The 18452-nt window shown below is 40.3% G+C and overlaps 1 protein-coding gene across 1 annotated transcript in view; it reads left to right on the top strand.

Annotated features, from left to right (window-relative positions):
• The first annotated feature begins 303 nt into the window (after nucleotides 1-303).
• The window catches only part of LOC139447544 (tumor necrosis factor ligand superfamily member 10-like), a 68857-nt gene continuing 50708 nt past the window's right edge, over nucleotides 304-18452 (top strand). Inside the window, exon 1 of the mRNA XM_071228948.1 lies at nucleotides 304-1002. Within this exon, the coding sequence (XP_071085049.1) occupies nucleotides 556-1002 (447 nt within the window). The 5' untranslated portion in view covers nucleotides 304-555. The remainder of the gene's footprint in view (nucleotides 1003-18452) is intronic.

Below are 18452 nucleotides of genomic sequence, written 5' to 3'. Positions count from 1 at the left end.
GATTCATGATCACGCGAACAAAGAGACGTGATATACATACATGACGTTCCACGCGGTTTCTCGCAAGCACGATATTTTCTTCCCAGCTTTGTCGTTACCCATGTAGACCTATTTTTGTTATTCCGTATACATGCTAGCTTCGAAACAATAGCTTGACGCCTATGCGCTTACTCACGTCCCACGTATAATTACTGATCAATTCTCCGCCACTGGCTCGCGCTCGCTTCCATGTTTCGCCTTTCCGATTGGTCGCCTGAAGTCACGTGGTGTGTATTATTGTAGGTACCGCGAGCGACTCCACGCTTGAGAGGCTTTCAGTGAGAGGAGAGTAAACGATCACTGCTCTCACAGTAGTCGGTCAGCTAACTTGGGTCTCTCTCCCTTCACGGATTACACACGGGAGGATATCGCCAGATTCAACTCAACCAGCTGACGCTTCCTCGTCTATTCCAGATTGATCCCGCCTCAGCCGTTGAGTAGACCGGCGTTCGCGCATGTAGAAGCGTTGGATTGACAGAACGCGGAGAGTAGGCACTAGCGTGGCACCAGAGTACCATGACAGATCGGGACCCCGATTCTTCCAGGAATTTGTTGGAAGGCAAACAGAACAATCTCCACAGAGTTAACAACTGCGCCATGAAGTCGGAAAAATATCTCGAGGACTATGAACGCTTGAGGTCCAAATTGGCCCAAATTACGTGCTATCTGTACGGTTTAGCAGCGGTTGTTGTAGCCGGTATGTTGATCCTCATCGTTATTGTAGCCGTATTGTATGGAAAACTGAGTTATGATGTGGCGCACCATTCACACCAGCCCAAGGTGGGGGAACAGATCGCCAAAATTCTTGAACGAGGAAAATTATGTTTACCGTGCAATGAACTCAGATTGGGACCAAGTCCCGAGGAAGAGAATATGCTTAACAAGTTCACACGAGAAGAACATGACAACGTGGAAAAGTGTTGTGTTGAAACCCCCTCACAACTCTTAGAATTGCTCGAACTGGTAAGTCTCATTTATATGAAATACATCTTTCATCCTACACATCCACACATCCAATGTTACAACACATCCACTGTCACCGAACACCGCACAAGCATCGGTATATGTACTGTAGGAGTCCCTTGAATCCCTATGAAATACGCCTGGTCGTATATAGAATCGCGTTAACTCATTTAGATTATATATTGGCGTATGTTCTGTTTGGGGATTTTGACAATGTCGTTCTGTTCCGACACAGTTGGACTACTGTTCCACTGTTTCAATTCCAAGACGGATTCATGTCATGTCTGTGACGCATACGTATATCATGTTTCACATATGTAGGTTGTCTGACAAGGCTTGAATGTAGACGCGGTGGTGGAACTGATTTTGTCCATAACACCGTCCGCTTTCATTCTCCCATGGAACTGCTGTGCTCCCGGTGTGTGCATCTGTCCATTGCAGGAATTCCCTGCTGAAGGCGCATTCTTCCACTCGTGAAATACGATAACCGGAAATGGAGCATAACAGCCAACATGTACTTCAAACAAATTTTGATTTTAATCACTATTCGTTTCGGGTTATCCCGTTAGGAAATTGATAACGTGCTGACTGAAGCACAGAGCTAATATAATTTCCAGTGTTAGACCAGATTGAAAAATGACACTTTTTTCTCATCATCCGTTCGTCCCGTTCTACGCGCCTTGTCCGCGAATACAATTGGCATAGTATAGTTGGGTAGCGTTTTAAATCATTATTGGAAAGCCGTGCTATTTTTGAAGGTAAAATCAATATAAACAACACATGCAAGTTGAGAGCGTTAGGCTGACTGATAGAAGTGACGTCGACTCAATGCTATCGGAATGTGTTTGAGAGACTCTCATCAATTATTGACAGCAATATCGGTAGGTAGAGACCACCTGGTACGATGGGGACATGCTTCAGGACCAATGTCGACATTTCAACACGTGAAACAGTATCAATGCAATAAGCGAGGCTAATTAGTCAAGATGGGGACTGAATACATCAATGGGTGACAAGGCACATTAATATTTTATTGCGCGTTTTCATCGATATTATGGAAATAATTGCCACAACGAAACTTCTATCATTGAAGTGTTGAAGGGAGCAGGTTGGTCAATGCGGCGCTCTAATCGATAATGTTTATCAGGGACACATGTGATTTTATAGATGTTATGATAAGTAAAAATGAGAGAGAGATAGAGAGAGAGAGAGAGAGAGAGAGAGAGAGAGAGAGAGAGAGACCGAACATTATGTACGCTACATGCGTGTATTATATGAAACTAGAAACAGTTTTGAGGTACATCAGACACTATTTCTACACAGAAACAAGTAAACCACTCAACCCACCCAAAATAAACAACAGCGTTGTCCCTAACACCCATACGCTCGAATTACAATGGTCAATGTATCCGGTTAAGAAGTTATTCTTTAAATCCCTGACGGTCAGAGACGTAATTCTTACTGAATACATGAACTAATCCGAATGTGACAAAACAGCTGTCGCACCCCAAACAAAGAGTTACTAGCGATCACTACAAAACTAAATGGGTAACATCAGTGTCAGCGTCCGGTGTCATGCCAAGACCCGAGGAACCCATCAACTGATCATAAGAGCTTCAGCTGAAACGCATCTTCTATGGCTCCTATGTCGCCCGTAGCAACTATTTTGGTGTGTTATCTTCATACCTTGCATAACAGTATCTGATATGGGTATAGTCACGGAAAAGTTAGCTGACATTCGTTTATCAAACAAGGAAATTAAATAGGTGGCATTTTAACCACGTAGAACTTATTACTCATGCAGGGGAGGATATAGACGTGCCTGTTTCGGAAATGACTGAGGCCTAGCGTTGGTGCAGCCCACAATGCAGTGTCTACTATTGGTATTTTCGCGAAATAGTTACATGACATTCGTTTTTCAAATGAGGATGTGAAATAGTGAATTAAACAATACCTGGAAATTCTTACTCATAATTTGGAAGGATCAACGTGTGACTGTCTCGGATGTGAAATAGTAAATTAAACAATACATGGAAATTCTTACTCATAATTTGGAAGGATCAACGTGTGACTGTCTCGGATATGATTGAGACGTAACGTTGTCACAGCGAATATACATGTGTGTCATTCACGTATGGGCAAGTTGAATAAAACACATCACGTGTGTTGTCAGTGTCGCAGTAGTCTTAACCTGGACCAGGTGTGTTTCTTGTTGCCGGGTACTCTTGAATAGAGCGCACTCCTCAGGCTATGTATATGACTGAATATGATAGTGTGGGGATTGTTAGCAATACGAGATAGTATTGATACTTGACATGTATTGAATAAATACTCTGTACATTCGTAATTCAGAATGTATTGCCTAGGGGTATATATAATTCGTAAAAACGATTGACGTTATAGTTCAAGATTAGAACTGAAATTCAAACATCCCTTTTTTGTAAGTAGCTGAGATTTGTTTTGGACTGGATTTCAATTCCTCCGCAAAGTGTCAACAGATGTAGCCATGATTATAGCGTTATTTCCATATACAAACACATCCATGGGATATGATATCAACCGAGAGTACTTCAGCCCACGCCTACACACACTTTTTAGGATCTGTGATGCCAAATTATTCACTTTGTCCAACAAGTTTGAAAAATAGTAAGGATATTCGTTATGGTAAGCAAGTTGTAGCCTTGGTTTTAGAATTATAACTTAATGTATAGGTTTTTAAAAAAGTATGAAAGTTGTCCGTCTCGAATCAGCAGCTCTCCCTGTCCCAGTCCCCTCTGATACCCGCTGCCCACCTGCTAGCTTGTTCCCGCCCATTGACAGGTACCTGGCGATGGGTGACACCCCTCCTGTGGGAGGAGGTTCTGTGATGACGACTATCAAACGTCACGTGACACAGGGCGGGACTAAAAGTCCCGGACAGTTGCAAAGCCGCTGAAGACATCAGTAAATATTATGGTCTCGCAAGGGGTGACGTCTAACGGGATAGATTCATAAAGGCTCACATTATTTTCTGATATATTCTAGTTACAGAGGTTATTTTGTTAAGGGGGTAATTAAAATATCTTAAATCATATCAACGAGATAGACAATTTTGTGCTGTTATTTATATTTGGTTGGTACTTTCTTTCAAAATATGTCATTACGCTGCCATTGTTTGGTGTTAATGGAATTATCAAGGGGTTGGCAATTTCTGGATCTTTATTAAGGATGATTGACAGCGTCTGCTTGACCACAAGGTGTTGTGTGGCGGACACGCGAATGGATGACCTTTAGTACCCCTGACCGGTAACGTGACACGGACTTGTATCACCGTATTATCCCAATGTCTGTCATAGTTTATACTGATTAACTCTTTCATGTCGCGGTTCACAGTTCACCGTAACCTTATACAAGATCATCTTGCTTATAGATCGAATTCGACCTTCGCACTTTTTTTCTGACATTTTCATGACCACGAGGGCTTCCGATCGTGGTCATGAAAAATTCAGTTAAAAATCAATATTTTTTTAGAAAGCAAATTAAAGAGCGTGCGTTTTGGTAATAATGCTTATCAACGGCCCTTGTACTTTAATTAACAGTTAAAGTTACATTATTTATACTCGTTGTTAGGTTTATATGGGCAGTTGAATAATGCATCCCACAGAGGCTCTGTATCTTCCGATCCATTCATCGTTCTTACAGCAAGCTCACAAGCTCTTGTTTGACCCGATCGATTTCTCACTCACAGAAAGACTTCTTAGTCAAGGGCTTTTCAGTTGTATTTTGTTATCTTCTAGACTTATTACAAAGAAGAGGCAGTTTATTTGATTAATGATAAGCTGTGAGGGTGTTATTGAATTATCAATTTGGGAATTCCTCGTTCCCTGAGACAGCTTGATATATGTCACACATCTTCGTCAAGATTTTAAGGATATCTAAAGTTGTTGTATGGAACACAGCGCCAACTACAAGACAAAACGACGCTTTGAATGATAAGAAAAAAAATTAGACTTTTTTCACGCTTGTACCGGTTGTTGAAAACAGGTTGCAGGAAACATGTAGACTTGCTTAGTTTCTCAAGATCTATTCCTAAACCAAAAATAATGTAAACTTAAAAAAGGAAAACAACCGAAAATGTTAAAAACCGCATCCGTTTTCCTTTAAGAGAATGTCATCCATCTAAACCTGCAAATTACAAAAACCGAAATCATATGTTTCTTTTTGTTGTTGTTTTGTTGGGGGGGGGGGGGACTTGCAGCAAGACTAGGCGAACTATGTATTATCTTATCGTATTATGATCATTTCTAGTTTCTGTTTTTTTACATTGTAAGATCTGTGTGGATAATGTCGGGTATTGTTCTTGTCAACTCAGTGATGTGTTCCTGTAAGCAGGAAACGATTAGTGAGTTACGAGTTTCGAGTTTAAGCCGGGTATTAGCGTTCCAACTTTAATATGCTACATTATTAATACGGCGGTTGTTGGCTATGTGTGTAGATTCCATCTCGACAACAGCGCAATGAATGCAATGTAATTAATATCACTTGATCCGATTGATCGTAGGATAAGTGAAAACCCGGCTTCACACGCAATATATACGTCCTGCTATTTTATCCTTATTCGTTCTGTTCTTGACATTCCTTTGAAGAGTAGGATAAAATATGAAGGGCTTATGTTAGGTTTTCTTTGTAACGACAACGACGGTTACAATGGATAGTATTTGCATAATTAGTGTTTTGCCTGGCAAACGTTAGTCGGTGTTTATTATTCCCAGATTGTCGTAAGAGGCGACTAACGGGATCGGGTGGTCAGGCTCGCTGACTTGGTTGATGCAAGGCATCGTATCTCAATTGCGTGGATCGATGCTCATGATGTCAATCCCTGGATTGTCTGGTCCAGACTAGATTATTTACAGACCGCCTTCATATAGGTGGAATATTGCTGAGTGCGGCGTTAAACAAGAAACAAACAAACAAAATATGATTCCCAAATGTTGATGTTGGAATACCTTAAAGCCCACTAGACAACCATAATCTGATGATCGGGGTTCGGATCCCAGATTCGACTCAAACTAATTATGATCCTTGGTTTGTCAACGCCATAGCCATGTGTTTCAATTCTTAATGAATGATCCAGTTGTCTGAGGTGACAGAGCCTCCTTCCGTGGTCTACTGGATAGGGCGTCTGCCCTGAGAGAGGAAGGTCGGTGGTTCGATCCCCGGCCGTGTCATACCAAAAGATGGTACAAGCTGTTACCATGCTTGGAGCAGGAGTCAGTGCAACGTGTCTGAGTGGGGTATTCATGTTAAATGCGGCATGGTATCGGTGTGGGCTAGCACTTTAAAACCGGCGTAAGCCCTGACTTGTACTAGCACACACACAACACCCACCCACACACACAACACACACTAAACACACACACTAAACACACACACACCGAACACTAAATACACACACATACACACACACACGCGCGCCTTAAAATGCAATGAGCTTGAACAAGGCGTTAAACCCCATTTTACCTTACCTCACAAGACTAACATCTAGTCTCCGAAATGAACATATTTTACAGAAAAAAACAGTTAAATTTTAGTCATAAAATATAATAAAAAGGAACCCAGAGATTTTCTTCATTTTCAGATGATACTGCAGTAATCTAGACATGCCAAACATTATAGACTTGCATGGGCTGTAATGGATACATTTATTTCAGGGTCTGTATGACAGACTACACACCTCCCCTACAACGCCATAATGTCGGGTTCGAATCCTGAATCTTCGCGTTCCAGTAATGTACGATGTGTGAAGCTTATACTGCGTGTCCCCTGTAGAACGTCAATACAATGGTGCAAAAGCTCTCAAACACTGCTCACCCATCCATGAACCGCCTCATTCTGTACTTGAATAACACCAGCCTCAAACATGCATTCCTCCTACATTCGGTTGAAACTCTTTAAACTTGAAAGCAATCAGTCCCAAAATAGCCCTGCTTGTTCTAGCTTGCTCGTCGACGCAGCACAATTTGATTGATTTGCTGTATGAAAATGTATTACAGCCTTGAGGCCGATCAATGAAGCGAAACGGGTCTCACTCAGGTAACGCGTGGCGTCATCTTGATTCTGTCCTGCTCAATCTGTCTCTTGCGGTATCTCATTACCAATTTTATAAACAACAATACAGGACTATCCAATATATTCATTTTGATAAACACTAAATCCTTTCGTATCTAGCTTCACATCGTCATAAAATAGACCAACATTGATATTCAATTCATGCATGGTCATATAGTCATTCAAGCGTGACTCCAGTGTACGTTTTATCGACGTCCGCCCCTGTTTTAAGGCAACACAGAATTCTCTCTCCCCGTGCCTCGAATATTGGGAAATGTATCGATCTGTGTAAATATTAATGTGTTAATTCAAAACAGGTAATGTTTGTTGGTTGTCGCCACCTTCATATCCGCGTCAGGAAAATGGATGTTTGAATAATATTTGTCAGATTTGGAAATATTAGCATTGAGATTAAATCACAGCATGTTGCTTTTCTAGGTTCATTTTGTGATAACAGCCCGTGTGTGACATAGTTGTGTCAATGCTTATATCATTTCAATAATTACTTTCATATACACAATCCTGTCCGCGTATTGATTTTAATAAACATTACAATATAAGCAAACCTTAGATTACTGCGCTTGTGTTAAAGTTTGTGACATCAACCGGACTATATCCATAATATATCCATTTCATTTGTTTGTTGTTTTACGCCGCATTCAGCAATAATCCAGCTATATGACGGCGGTCTGCAAATAATCGAGTTTGGACCCGACAATCCAGTGAGTGATATCATGAGCATCGATCCCCGCAATTGGGATCGATGACATGTATCAACCAAGTCTGCGAGCCTGACCATCCGATACCATTAGTCACCTTTAACGACAAGCAGAGTCGCCTTTTACGGCAAGCATTCTACCCCGGATCTTCACGGGTCATATTCATATGATTTAACAAAGAATGGTAAAAAGCGTGCGCAGTAATGCTCAATATGGATGTGTTAAAAATGCCCTTAAGTCTGAAGTACGTGTGTGGATGTGTAGAAACTATGTACAGCGTTGAATAAACACACCTCCGCATGTCCCACAATGGCGGCTTAGCGAGGCCTTTGGTATAACACGATATGATATAACGTGCGGTATGTCTTTTTCAATACGTTTATTCACAGTGCTCTTAAAAGGATACATAAAGTCACTCACCAAAGCAACGACATGTTTTATACACGGTAATATATACTTTATGCTATTTTCAACCCCTTCAAGTGATATTATAGTATACTATACAAAAGAAGTTACAGAAGACCCGATTTTTCATACGACAATAGTTAATCTGTCACAGCTGGTGGTTATAGCTACTGTGGGTTTCATGACTTGTTTGGAGTAGTATATGCTAACAGCTGCACTAAAGGAAATAATTGTAAAATATCAACAATCTCATGTTTTCCAAGTGGCAATTTTACTTTGAACAAAAAGGAGTACGTCGAAATGGTATTTAGCTTTCATTATCAACTTAAAAACCTTTTGGAATGTAAGTTTTTTATGTGTATGATTACTCCATTTTAAACGTGAGTAGAGACTATTATGCATTAGCTATTGACCAAATGGGAGTGTCGCGTGACAGAGGAGTGTCTGTTACTTCGCGGAGCTGTTTGTGACAGGGTTCCTCAGACAGCGTTCCCCCCAAGAAGCTTAAATAATACAACTCGGGATAAATGACGCGAACACCTGGTGTCTTCACTGATGCTCAGTGATCTTTTCCCACGTTTGCCTCCCACTCCCTATGAAAATGTGTTGACAGAAACCCGAAAATGAGTATTTTCTGGCGTTAGCGTTTTGAATCCACTAAAAAATTAGACATGTCGTCAGAATCCGACGCCAACTTCTTGAGAAGACGTTTGTTTAGACGTGACGTCTCATCAACGAAACCGACGTTAGTGAGCGCTGTTAGGCACGCCATTACTCCTGTCATTTTCTATCACGACGCCCATCATTGTACATAATACAGCTTCATTGGTGCTACATTGTCTCGTCACAGTGCTCTATGATTTGGCTCATAGCTGAAATCCTCTTTAAGTCACTTTGTATTTCGTGATTCCGTTTCCTTATGACTAGTATAAATCTGGATTGCACGTAACATGAATAATAAAACATTTATCTCTGATGTTGGTATCATGTTAATTGCTACAATGATTTAAACATGTCACGATGAGAATGAAAAATGCATGGAATAAAGAAATAAGACTTGAACTACGAGTGTACAAGACGTTACATGTACATGTACGAGGATAATAAAGGATACTTCTGTGTCCTGGGATGTCACTCTAAAATGTCACCTGTCTCCTATGTCGGGGGGTAGCAAAAGTTTATATCTATACGCATATATACTTTATTTCTAACGAATTGTAATGCGAATGTTTATACCGTTATAATGGCTGCACCTGATGGCTACTAAGTACTCATTGATTCAGTTGAGCTGATAAACAGAATGCCCATATCGCTATGCCAATAAACAGCGAATAAAACAATGATGCATATTAAATTTATAGAATTGTATATCGGAATTATGCATTTACTTTTCTGTCGATTGTTGTTCTACGTCAATTGATATGAGGCCCAAAAGGAAATATTTGTTTTCCGGTAAATCAACCGACCATCACTGCACTTGCGACCACAAAATGGTTATCCCTTATCATCCAAGACAGCTCATAAAAGCGACGAAAACCTTAACATATTCATAAATGTGTTTTTTTTATTTGTTGTTTAACGCCACACTCAGCAATATTCCAGCTATATGACGGTGGTCTGTAAATAATGTACCAGACAATCCAGTGACAATCATAAGAAAAGTCGATGGTACGATTCCGATTATATTATGAGCATGTGTTTCTGAATCGTTATCAAATAGTGATGATACCAGGTGTTCGCGATAAGGGGAACGTATCCTGCCTCACGTGACGTACCCATCACGAACACATACAAAGGCAAGTCAATTGTGGATATAAACAATTAGTGCAAATGTGCATGTCCAAACTGCGACCCATTCTTCCAGATATGTTACCTGAAACAGAAATATTTTATTGTTTGGGCCTGAAATGCTAAACACATCACACGAACAGATATAATATTACTCTCCCGTAACCTGTTTTAATTAAACACGCTCCACGTGTGTGTATTTATTATCACAAATAGTCTACAGTCAGTGGATGCTAAATTACCTCAGTCACATCTGGTTGTGTATTGCTATTGATATGAAAAGGGATGCTGGGATGAGTTGGGATGATAGGAAATGCCTGAATATGTGGGAAAATTTTGGGAGAAACATTAATAACTTGTAGCAATATAAGCCTGGAAATATGATTGCGAGTTGTTCAATAGGAATGCAGACAGATGTCGCGAGATTGAGGTCAGCCAGTCACAATAACTACTGTTTATAAAACAATGAATGCTCCACGTTATTGCCAGTCATAATAATACACAAGAGTACCATCATCATAACACAACGTATTTCAGCTATTACGCGTCGTCATCCCTCCTTCTCTGGAACAACAGATATGTAGACTTGGTCCTATTTCAAAGGAAATACATGTAGATTTGATCTAAATTATGCAAATATATGTACGATAAATTGTCATTAATTCATTTTGGGAGCACGGGTGGCCCATTGTTTAAGGCGTCACAATTCGTTGTGCAGAGTTGCGTCCCGTGGGCACGCCAGGAACCTGGGATCCTGAGTTCGAATCCCGGTTCGACCCAATTATTTTTCTAGATTAGTCAGAATCATACCCGTGCTCTTGGGATTCATCAAAGTGTTAAACGTCTGAGACCTGCATCTTTCGAGCTTTTCTCTCTCCGTGATACTGGATTACTGTTCACAGCGGCGTTATACTCCTAACTCACTCCCTCACTCACTCATTGGCATTGACACTTCCCTTGTCTCGAACAAAGGAAGAATCGAAATATATTATATGGTATCTACACTTTCAGTTTAATTTTATTTAAAGAGGTTTCGTACTAACAATTGATGCCTCGTTTCCCATTCTCAAATACAGCTGTGAGTAAAATATAAAAATGTTTCAACACTCGATAGTCCATCCTTTGTTGATTAAGAGCATTTCAGGAGAATATTCAGTATCTCCTTTTAAGTATCCCCCACATCTCGACCCTCACACGTTGAGGACGCTAGCATCTAAACACACAGATACACAGACTGGCAACTCACCAGATTGACCCCGGAGGTGCTTGGTGAAACTTTGTTTTGGGAGCATGACATCAGATGCTTTAGATATACGAACTCTTCATTGAAGGTGTCTTGTTTTGTTGACTGTCATGTGACCGTTGGTTGGCTCAGAGCATGTCATGTTTACTGTAACATGATTTTTGATTGGCTTACATCATGGCATGTTTACTGTTGTTGTCTGCTTAATTCAGCCTTGGCTAGGTGGCGTCACGATCGTTCCTCACGGGATCAGGCACATGTGCGCATCTAAATCTTCGAGGACGTTTTTACACTGAGACTTTGGATAAACTGGATACTGACGATGAAAATATAAAATTAACTTTTAAAGATCAATAAATCCTGTTTTAGGACCAAAGGTAGTTGCTTGAACATTAAAAGGCTTCTAAGCCGATCAGTCAGAACATATGTTGTCTCATTCTTAGAGCATTCTTTGTCATTACGCACAAAGCTTTAAAAGGGTTTGTTCGTCTTGTATTCAACGTAACTGATCATGCTACTTAAGTGTAACTCATAAACAGCTTCCTTACGTTGTTAACCCTCGTACCACTTTTGTGAATTATTTCACCTAAATGTAAACATATTGTTGATATGACGATCACGACTTTCCTTAGTGTTCACCAGCTTTTAAAAGTGCACATGAAGACGTGGCTATTTTCAAAACAAAACCCAGAATGTGGGTCACGAATTTCACATGTCACCTGACCTCTTGACATATGACCTTCGACAGGCCATTGTTAAACGTCCTTGAATCACGTTTTCCCGGACAGGCCAACGACCCACGCGGTACTTCAACTGAAGGTCATATGCATAATCATTGACGTGTTTCGTTATTTTGAAAACTTACAAATTAGGATGGGTGGGTAGCGGAGTGGTTAAAGTGTTCGCTCGTCACACCTCAATCCGGGATTGTTTGCCTACATGTGCCTATTCTTGGTTTTTCTCCGCCACTATAATAGCTAAGAGCAATACTTCCATGTTACCTTCACAAGATATTATACAAAATACACCGTCGTCGGTTACTATGGGCAAGAAAACGCCTCATTATGATATTATCACCCAGAAGATCCATTAACAGAAATCTCCAGATTGACATCATATGACTGTATAAGAAGGTTTTTGCACCCTCCAATGCGAGCTGCAAAAAATAATAATATGCCTGCATAGAAATTTTGTCAAACTAAATATTGAGTCACGCTTAATGATGGATTAAATTATTACTTTTGACAACCCAAGTTTTAAAGCGGATGAGAACATTTCTTTGAAGTGAAAACGATGAGTGGAGTTCTCATAGTAATCTGTAAAAGCTGGTTCGAATCATCAATAGGCCAACGTCAGACCTCGAGCTACAAGATGCAGGCTATTTCAACACATCAGGAGATCAAAACACAGTCCGCTATTCCTACATGTAAAGTTGTACAGAGAAGATGAGTTGGACAGAGAAGATAGCTGGAATCCCTGGTTGACAGAGAAGGAGACAAGGCGTACCGCGTGTCAATGGCGGAGCTCGTTTGATGTCGAGGTAGCAAAGGCGCGATGGCGCCGGTCTGACAATTGTAATGTGCTCTTCATCTCGTCTCTGATGGTACAGGCGATGGTGGCTATCGCTACAGTCGACCCATCATAAGTTTCATATTTACATTCAACCACTTGCTGAAGTTTGTCAATCAAGATTGATATGTACTTTACTCTGCATCCGATGAAGTACATAGATCTGAATCCACGTAGAAATCATTGTTTCGATTCCTTCTGAAAATGGACATCGTGGTACAAATTCATTTTGAAGGCATTCCGGGCATGGAAATGAAAAAGTTACGTTAGTTTGTTAATCATTATGTTCCACGTAATCAAATGATATTCACAATTTCTAGTTCTCTACAGCTTGAAAGCTTACTATATTTTCCTGTCATATTAGGTGACCAGGCCTTTGAAACATGAATACAATGCGTTAATTAGCTATTGAAACGACACACATGCTATTCAATTCTGGCTCGTTATGCAATTATGCCAGTTCAATTTGTAGGATCATTTGCGAGGGAACATGGCTCGTGACATTAATTATCCAAATGAAAAGAAACTGGATGAAATCCTGTTTCGAGTCTGTACCAATTATACATCCATAGTACCTACTCACTGTAGGACCAGGGAGGAAATAATGAAAATTAGCCTTTGAAATGGTCAGCTCATAATGCCTAGCTCATGGAATTGTGGGTAATCGTTATCTAGTTCAAGCCCTTCGCTCTAGACTGTACCAATCCAAACAGAATTAACCCAAGCGCTTGTTCCTCCTACAAAGTGTACCATGTTGAAGACTCCAATTCCAACCCGGTGCTTGTCCTCCCGTGGAGGTCTATTAGTCCTCATCGATTCTGTCCTCCCGTTTAAGACTGGTTATTACAATCCCTTGACGGATTGACTTTGCAGGAACCATTGTTGCGATGGTAATTTTCAGCTTCCAGAAAAACGAAAAAATCTTTGGAGGAAGTAATGGATCGGCATCACCGGTGTCATGCGCGCGTAACGACGTGGTCATAACGAACATACTCTTCTACAGCCTTCTGTAGCAGTTGGTGCAGCAGCGATGCTTTTAGTGGTGGACAGATAAAAAGGAAATGCCAATAAGTAAAGGTTTACTATCCTTTGAAGGGGACGTAGATCCTACTAATGTTCTTAGACTATGACAATTCGAGAACCGAAACATTTGGTCTATGGTGGAATGTGTACTAATATAGTACCAGCTCGCCCAGAGCTGTTTATGTCTTGACTAAGGCCATGTCATTAACAATTACACGGAGTACACCTTATTCTATATCAAGGAAGATAAACGATACGTGTGTTGCTATGCTGCAGCTCTGGTATGACTTGGTATTAAAGAGACACTGGGCTGAGGCAAATTGGTAGTGCCAACTAGTTTGTTTTAAGTCACTTATATTCCATTTTGTTTATTATTTATAATAAACCAGATCGTTGTTTATCCTATTCCAACAGATTCACACTGGGCACTGATTACAAAGTCTACACGTAGATTGAAAAGGGATATGAACCTTAGATCCTTACCTAATAACATAAGGGCATGCATGTGCCGTGATATATTGCGATATATGAAGATGTTTAAGCTGATTAAAGTAATTTGGTCAGGCGATGAAACTACTCTATTGGGTGGTATTATGGCGAAGATGCTCGCTCGAAAACATTGATTCTTCACTTGAGTGCACTATATTAAACTCATTTTGGTTTCGCCCTTAGAACATATCTGTAAGATTGATAACCGATTAATATTGAAGCCACGAAGGTACCTAACGCACACCCACTACCAAGTTTGGCTACTTACCACCATATTCGTGGAACACGTCCCTTATGGTGCTTTCATTATTATATAACATGTGAAATATGTTAGGCAGCATCTTTCACAACACTTGATAATTACTGGCCATGAGAGCATATCCGATTGTATGGCAACAGCAGACCACGTTAGGCAAGTCTGACAATGACATCATGCTGCGCGCGCATATGTTATTTGCATAAGAACACGTGTTGCGTGGTCAAACATTGATTATTAAACAGGACGTAGATGAGATGTGATTTGATTTAGATAATGCATGTTAGTTTGCTTGTAGAGATATCATCAAATGTACCTCTACACCTGTAAAAACAAAACATTCATTTGAACATTCCAAGATACGCATGACGATAAACAACTTAAAAATAGAAAGAACACTATGGCCCTTTTTATAGGTAAAGAAGTGTCACAGATGAATCACACAGGCTAGCAAATTATTTCTGTTTCCAAGCGCCGGAGTATCGAGTTTATTCCAGATGTACTTCGTTTCATGTCCCTTTTCTTATCACTCTCCGATACCAGAGCTGTCAGTATCTACGAGTACAACCACGATCGCTTGTCCGTTTCTAAGACGCCGTGGAGGGTATGGCATAACACATGTTACAGATATGTACCCGTTGTAATATATCTGTCACGATACGGATATACTGTGACATATGGCATTACACAATGTGCATGTGGATCTGCTCTACGAGAATCCAATGTCTGCACAGTGATATATCCTATCAATACTTACTTCTGCGTACAGGGTGCCTAGCAATTGGTAAGAGTAACGGGGGAATAGTGGCACCCTGCATAACCACTATTTAGTGCAAAAACAATTCTGTAAAGCTTTGGCGGTTAATGATCCAGATAACACGTCCCATGCAAGCAGATGTGACTAAGTGCTTAAATGATTTGATATTGCACAGATCCAGATTTACGCGTATGTTCGATAGTGGCTACTGAAAGGTTAACAGGCACAATTAGGAACAACTGTAAATAAGTCGATATTGGATAACAGTACTTATATCGGGGTAGTATCACACAAAACAGTCCCTTAACAAATAACAATCATATTATTTTTATCAACATGAAGTGGTATTACACACAACATACACACAACGCGAAGTCATAACAGTTATAAATATCGAGGTGGTATAACACAAAACACACACAGTACGAGATGGTATAACACCGAAGTGGTATAACACAAAAGAGACGCATAACAAGAAATTATCAATATGGACGTGGTATAACACAAAAGAGAGACACAACGAGATTGTATAGCATTTATCAATATGGAGGTGGTATAACACAAAAGAGAGACATAGAACGAGATGGTATAACATTTATCACTATTAAAGTGGAAAACACAAAACAGACACACAACGAATCTTACATTTTTCAACATCGAGATGGTATAACACAAAACAGACACATTTACGAGATAGCACACAGCAAGAAGATATATGTAGAGATTGCTCGGCTTCAAACAGACACATTTAATGATGTACAATCGTTGCTACGACATGACATTAAGAAGCTTCACTGAAAGGCAACACAGCTTCTGTAAACTGCTGATACGCTTACTGATGCAATGTTAGTAACAGGGTCCGTTGACGACTCTTAAATCTAGAGGCATAAAACAGGTATTCTGTAACATTTAGATATCAGTGAGTTCACACGTGTGACATTTACCACAAGCTCTTAGTTACGCCTCCCTTTACCTTTCATTGCCCAGTTCTCCTGCAACTTGTAACTAGACATCTTATTATCATTTTATGGGCTAGGTCCCCCTCTACAATCCCCAGTTCTGTCTGTGTCATGTTCATCCCACTATTTGGATTAATGGCCAATTTGCCTCTATGAGACAGAATATTCATTGCCCATTAAAACAAGCGCTTATACCATTTCTGTCAGACTATGGGTTATGAGGGCTTCCCGAGAATGTTAACATGTACAGCTGGTGGCACCATTGGTGAACTAACGGGGAGAATTGATGCATGAATAATTAAAATGGTCTGGGAATTTCATGACTCTGAGGCTAATCATGTTCATGGAAGTTGTATGACTTTCGTCATGTCACGTCAAGTTCCTGTACATTATGTAGAGTTAATATTATCAATTATTCACGTATGTAACTTGAAAACATTTGGAAGAAGCTGAGGAACTCATAAACTACAGTACGTTGCAGCGTTAAGCAATAGACAAATATGTCATGCCAAAGGGAACTGTACAGGTGAAAGCAAGTATTTAATCCCGGCCCCTGGTCTCAACCATTAACTTATGTTGCAAACAATTTGAAATTGATCTCCTTGAAGATGTAATACTGTAAAATATCAGTGGATATACGTATACATAGCTTGCTTTAAATTGTTTTGAACCGAACAAAGCCTGGCTGTATGAAATAGAAGAAGTAGTTCCTGGAACATTTTTAAAGCCTAGAAACTTGCACAAGATATAAAAAAATATTTAAGATCTTTTAACAATGTTTAATACACCAATGTTCATGCGTGCCAAGAAGCTTCCCCCAGACGTTTACAGGGGTATGATTATAATGGCATCACCCTGTGTGCGATATCTGCACAATTCCCATGTTCGAGGATTCTGGTCTTCGTCAATGCTTCCGTTGAGACAGCAGTTACGACAGGTTTTGGCAACGAAGGTCAAGTTAAACTAAATTCAACTCGCCCCTGTTGTGCAACAATCGCTTTATGATCAACAGGGAAGGATGTATATGCGCATACCAGTCCCTTCCCATATGGTAGTCTGATCATCTCGCATGTTCTCCTGTGTTCTCGCCACAGGAGGATCACTAGACCACCATTTTTTGGCGTTAGATTCCGAGTACGTCATTTCTCATCCTCACGTTAACACATACAACAGCCGTCCTCGGTGTTCAACAAGCGGATGTATCTCACCTGACAGAACTATTGAAGTATTTCAGATTGCAACAAAACTTCAGAGACCTTGTTTTTAAAACAGCACTGGAAACCTAGACCCTCTTCTGGCGAACAGGCGTGAAGCGCGAAACCATTGTAAACAGCCAACGTCACAGAGTGCTGAACATGTATGGCTTTTTTCCAGGATCATTTTACGAAAAGTGGATTAGGATATTTTAGGACCGAGTAAACATTTTCCCGTATCTAGGTTGTGTAAAATCAAAGTAATTGAAAGTATGGTTCTGCATGTTTATAGTTCATTCCGAGTATGTGAGAGCAACACGAGTCTGTCATAACATATCGCCTCGATGTGACGTCAGAGCACGGCTGTCGTAATACAGGCGAGGGCTTAATATACATGTCTAGATGGAGGGGTCTTGTGTTACCAGCACTTCGGCCAAACTACAAACATGATTTTCGTAAAAGCATGGCAAGTGCATATTTATTTTGATGTCGGAGTCGCGGCAGAGATTAGACTTCCTTTGCTTTTAGTCTCAGTTTGTACAAACACAAATTCCGCATTCAGTTCATTCAAACAAGATACGAACCAATCTCATCTCATTGCCAGATTAAAAATGTTCATTTTCTCCTAAAAGGAATAATGTACTTGTATTTCATTTTGTTTGTTTGTTTGTTGTTTAACGCCGCACTCAGCAATAGTCCAGCTATATGACGGTGGTCTGTAGATAATCGAGTTTGGACCAGACAATCCAGTAATTGATATCATGAGCATCGATCCACGCATTTGGGATACGATAACATGCATCAACCAAGTCAGCGAGCCTGAAAACCCGATCCCGTCGCCTATTGTGGCAAGCATGGGTTGCTGAAGACCTATTTTAACCCGGATCTTCACAGGTGACTTGTATTTCATAGCTCGGAGACAGCGATAGATCATATACGGGATTTATTATGTCGTGATATGA

This window comes from Haliotis cracherodii, unplaced genomic scaffold (genome assembly GCF_022045235.1).
Source record: "Haliotis cracherodii isolate W230 unplaced genomic scaffold, xgHalCrac1.p SCAF_7, whole genome shotgun sequence".
In the NCBI taxonomy this organism is placed as follows: domain Eukaryota; kingdom Metazoa; phylum Mollusca; class Gastropoda; order Lepetellida; family Haliotidae; genus Haliotis; species Haliotis cracherodii.
The sequence above is the reverse complement of the archived record's forward strand: the minus strand, read 5'-3'. Positions and strand labels throughout refer to the sequence as shown.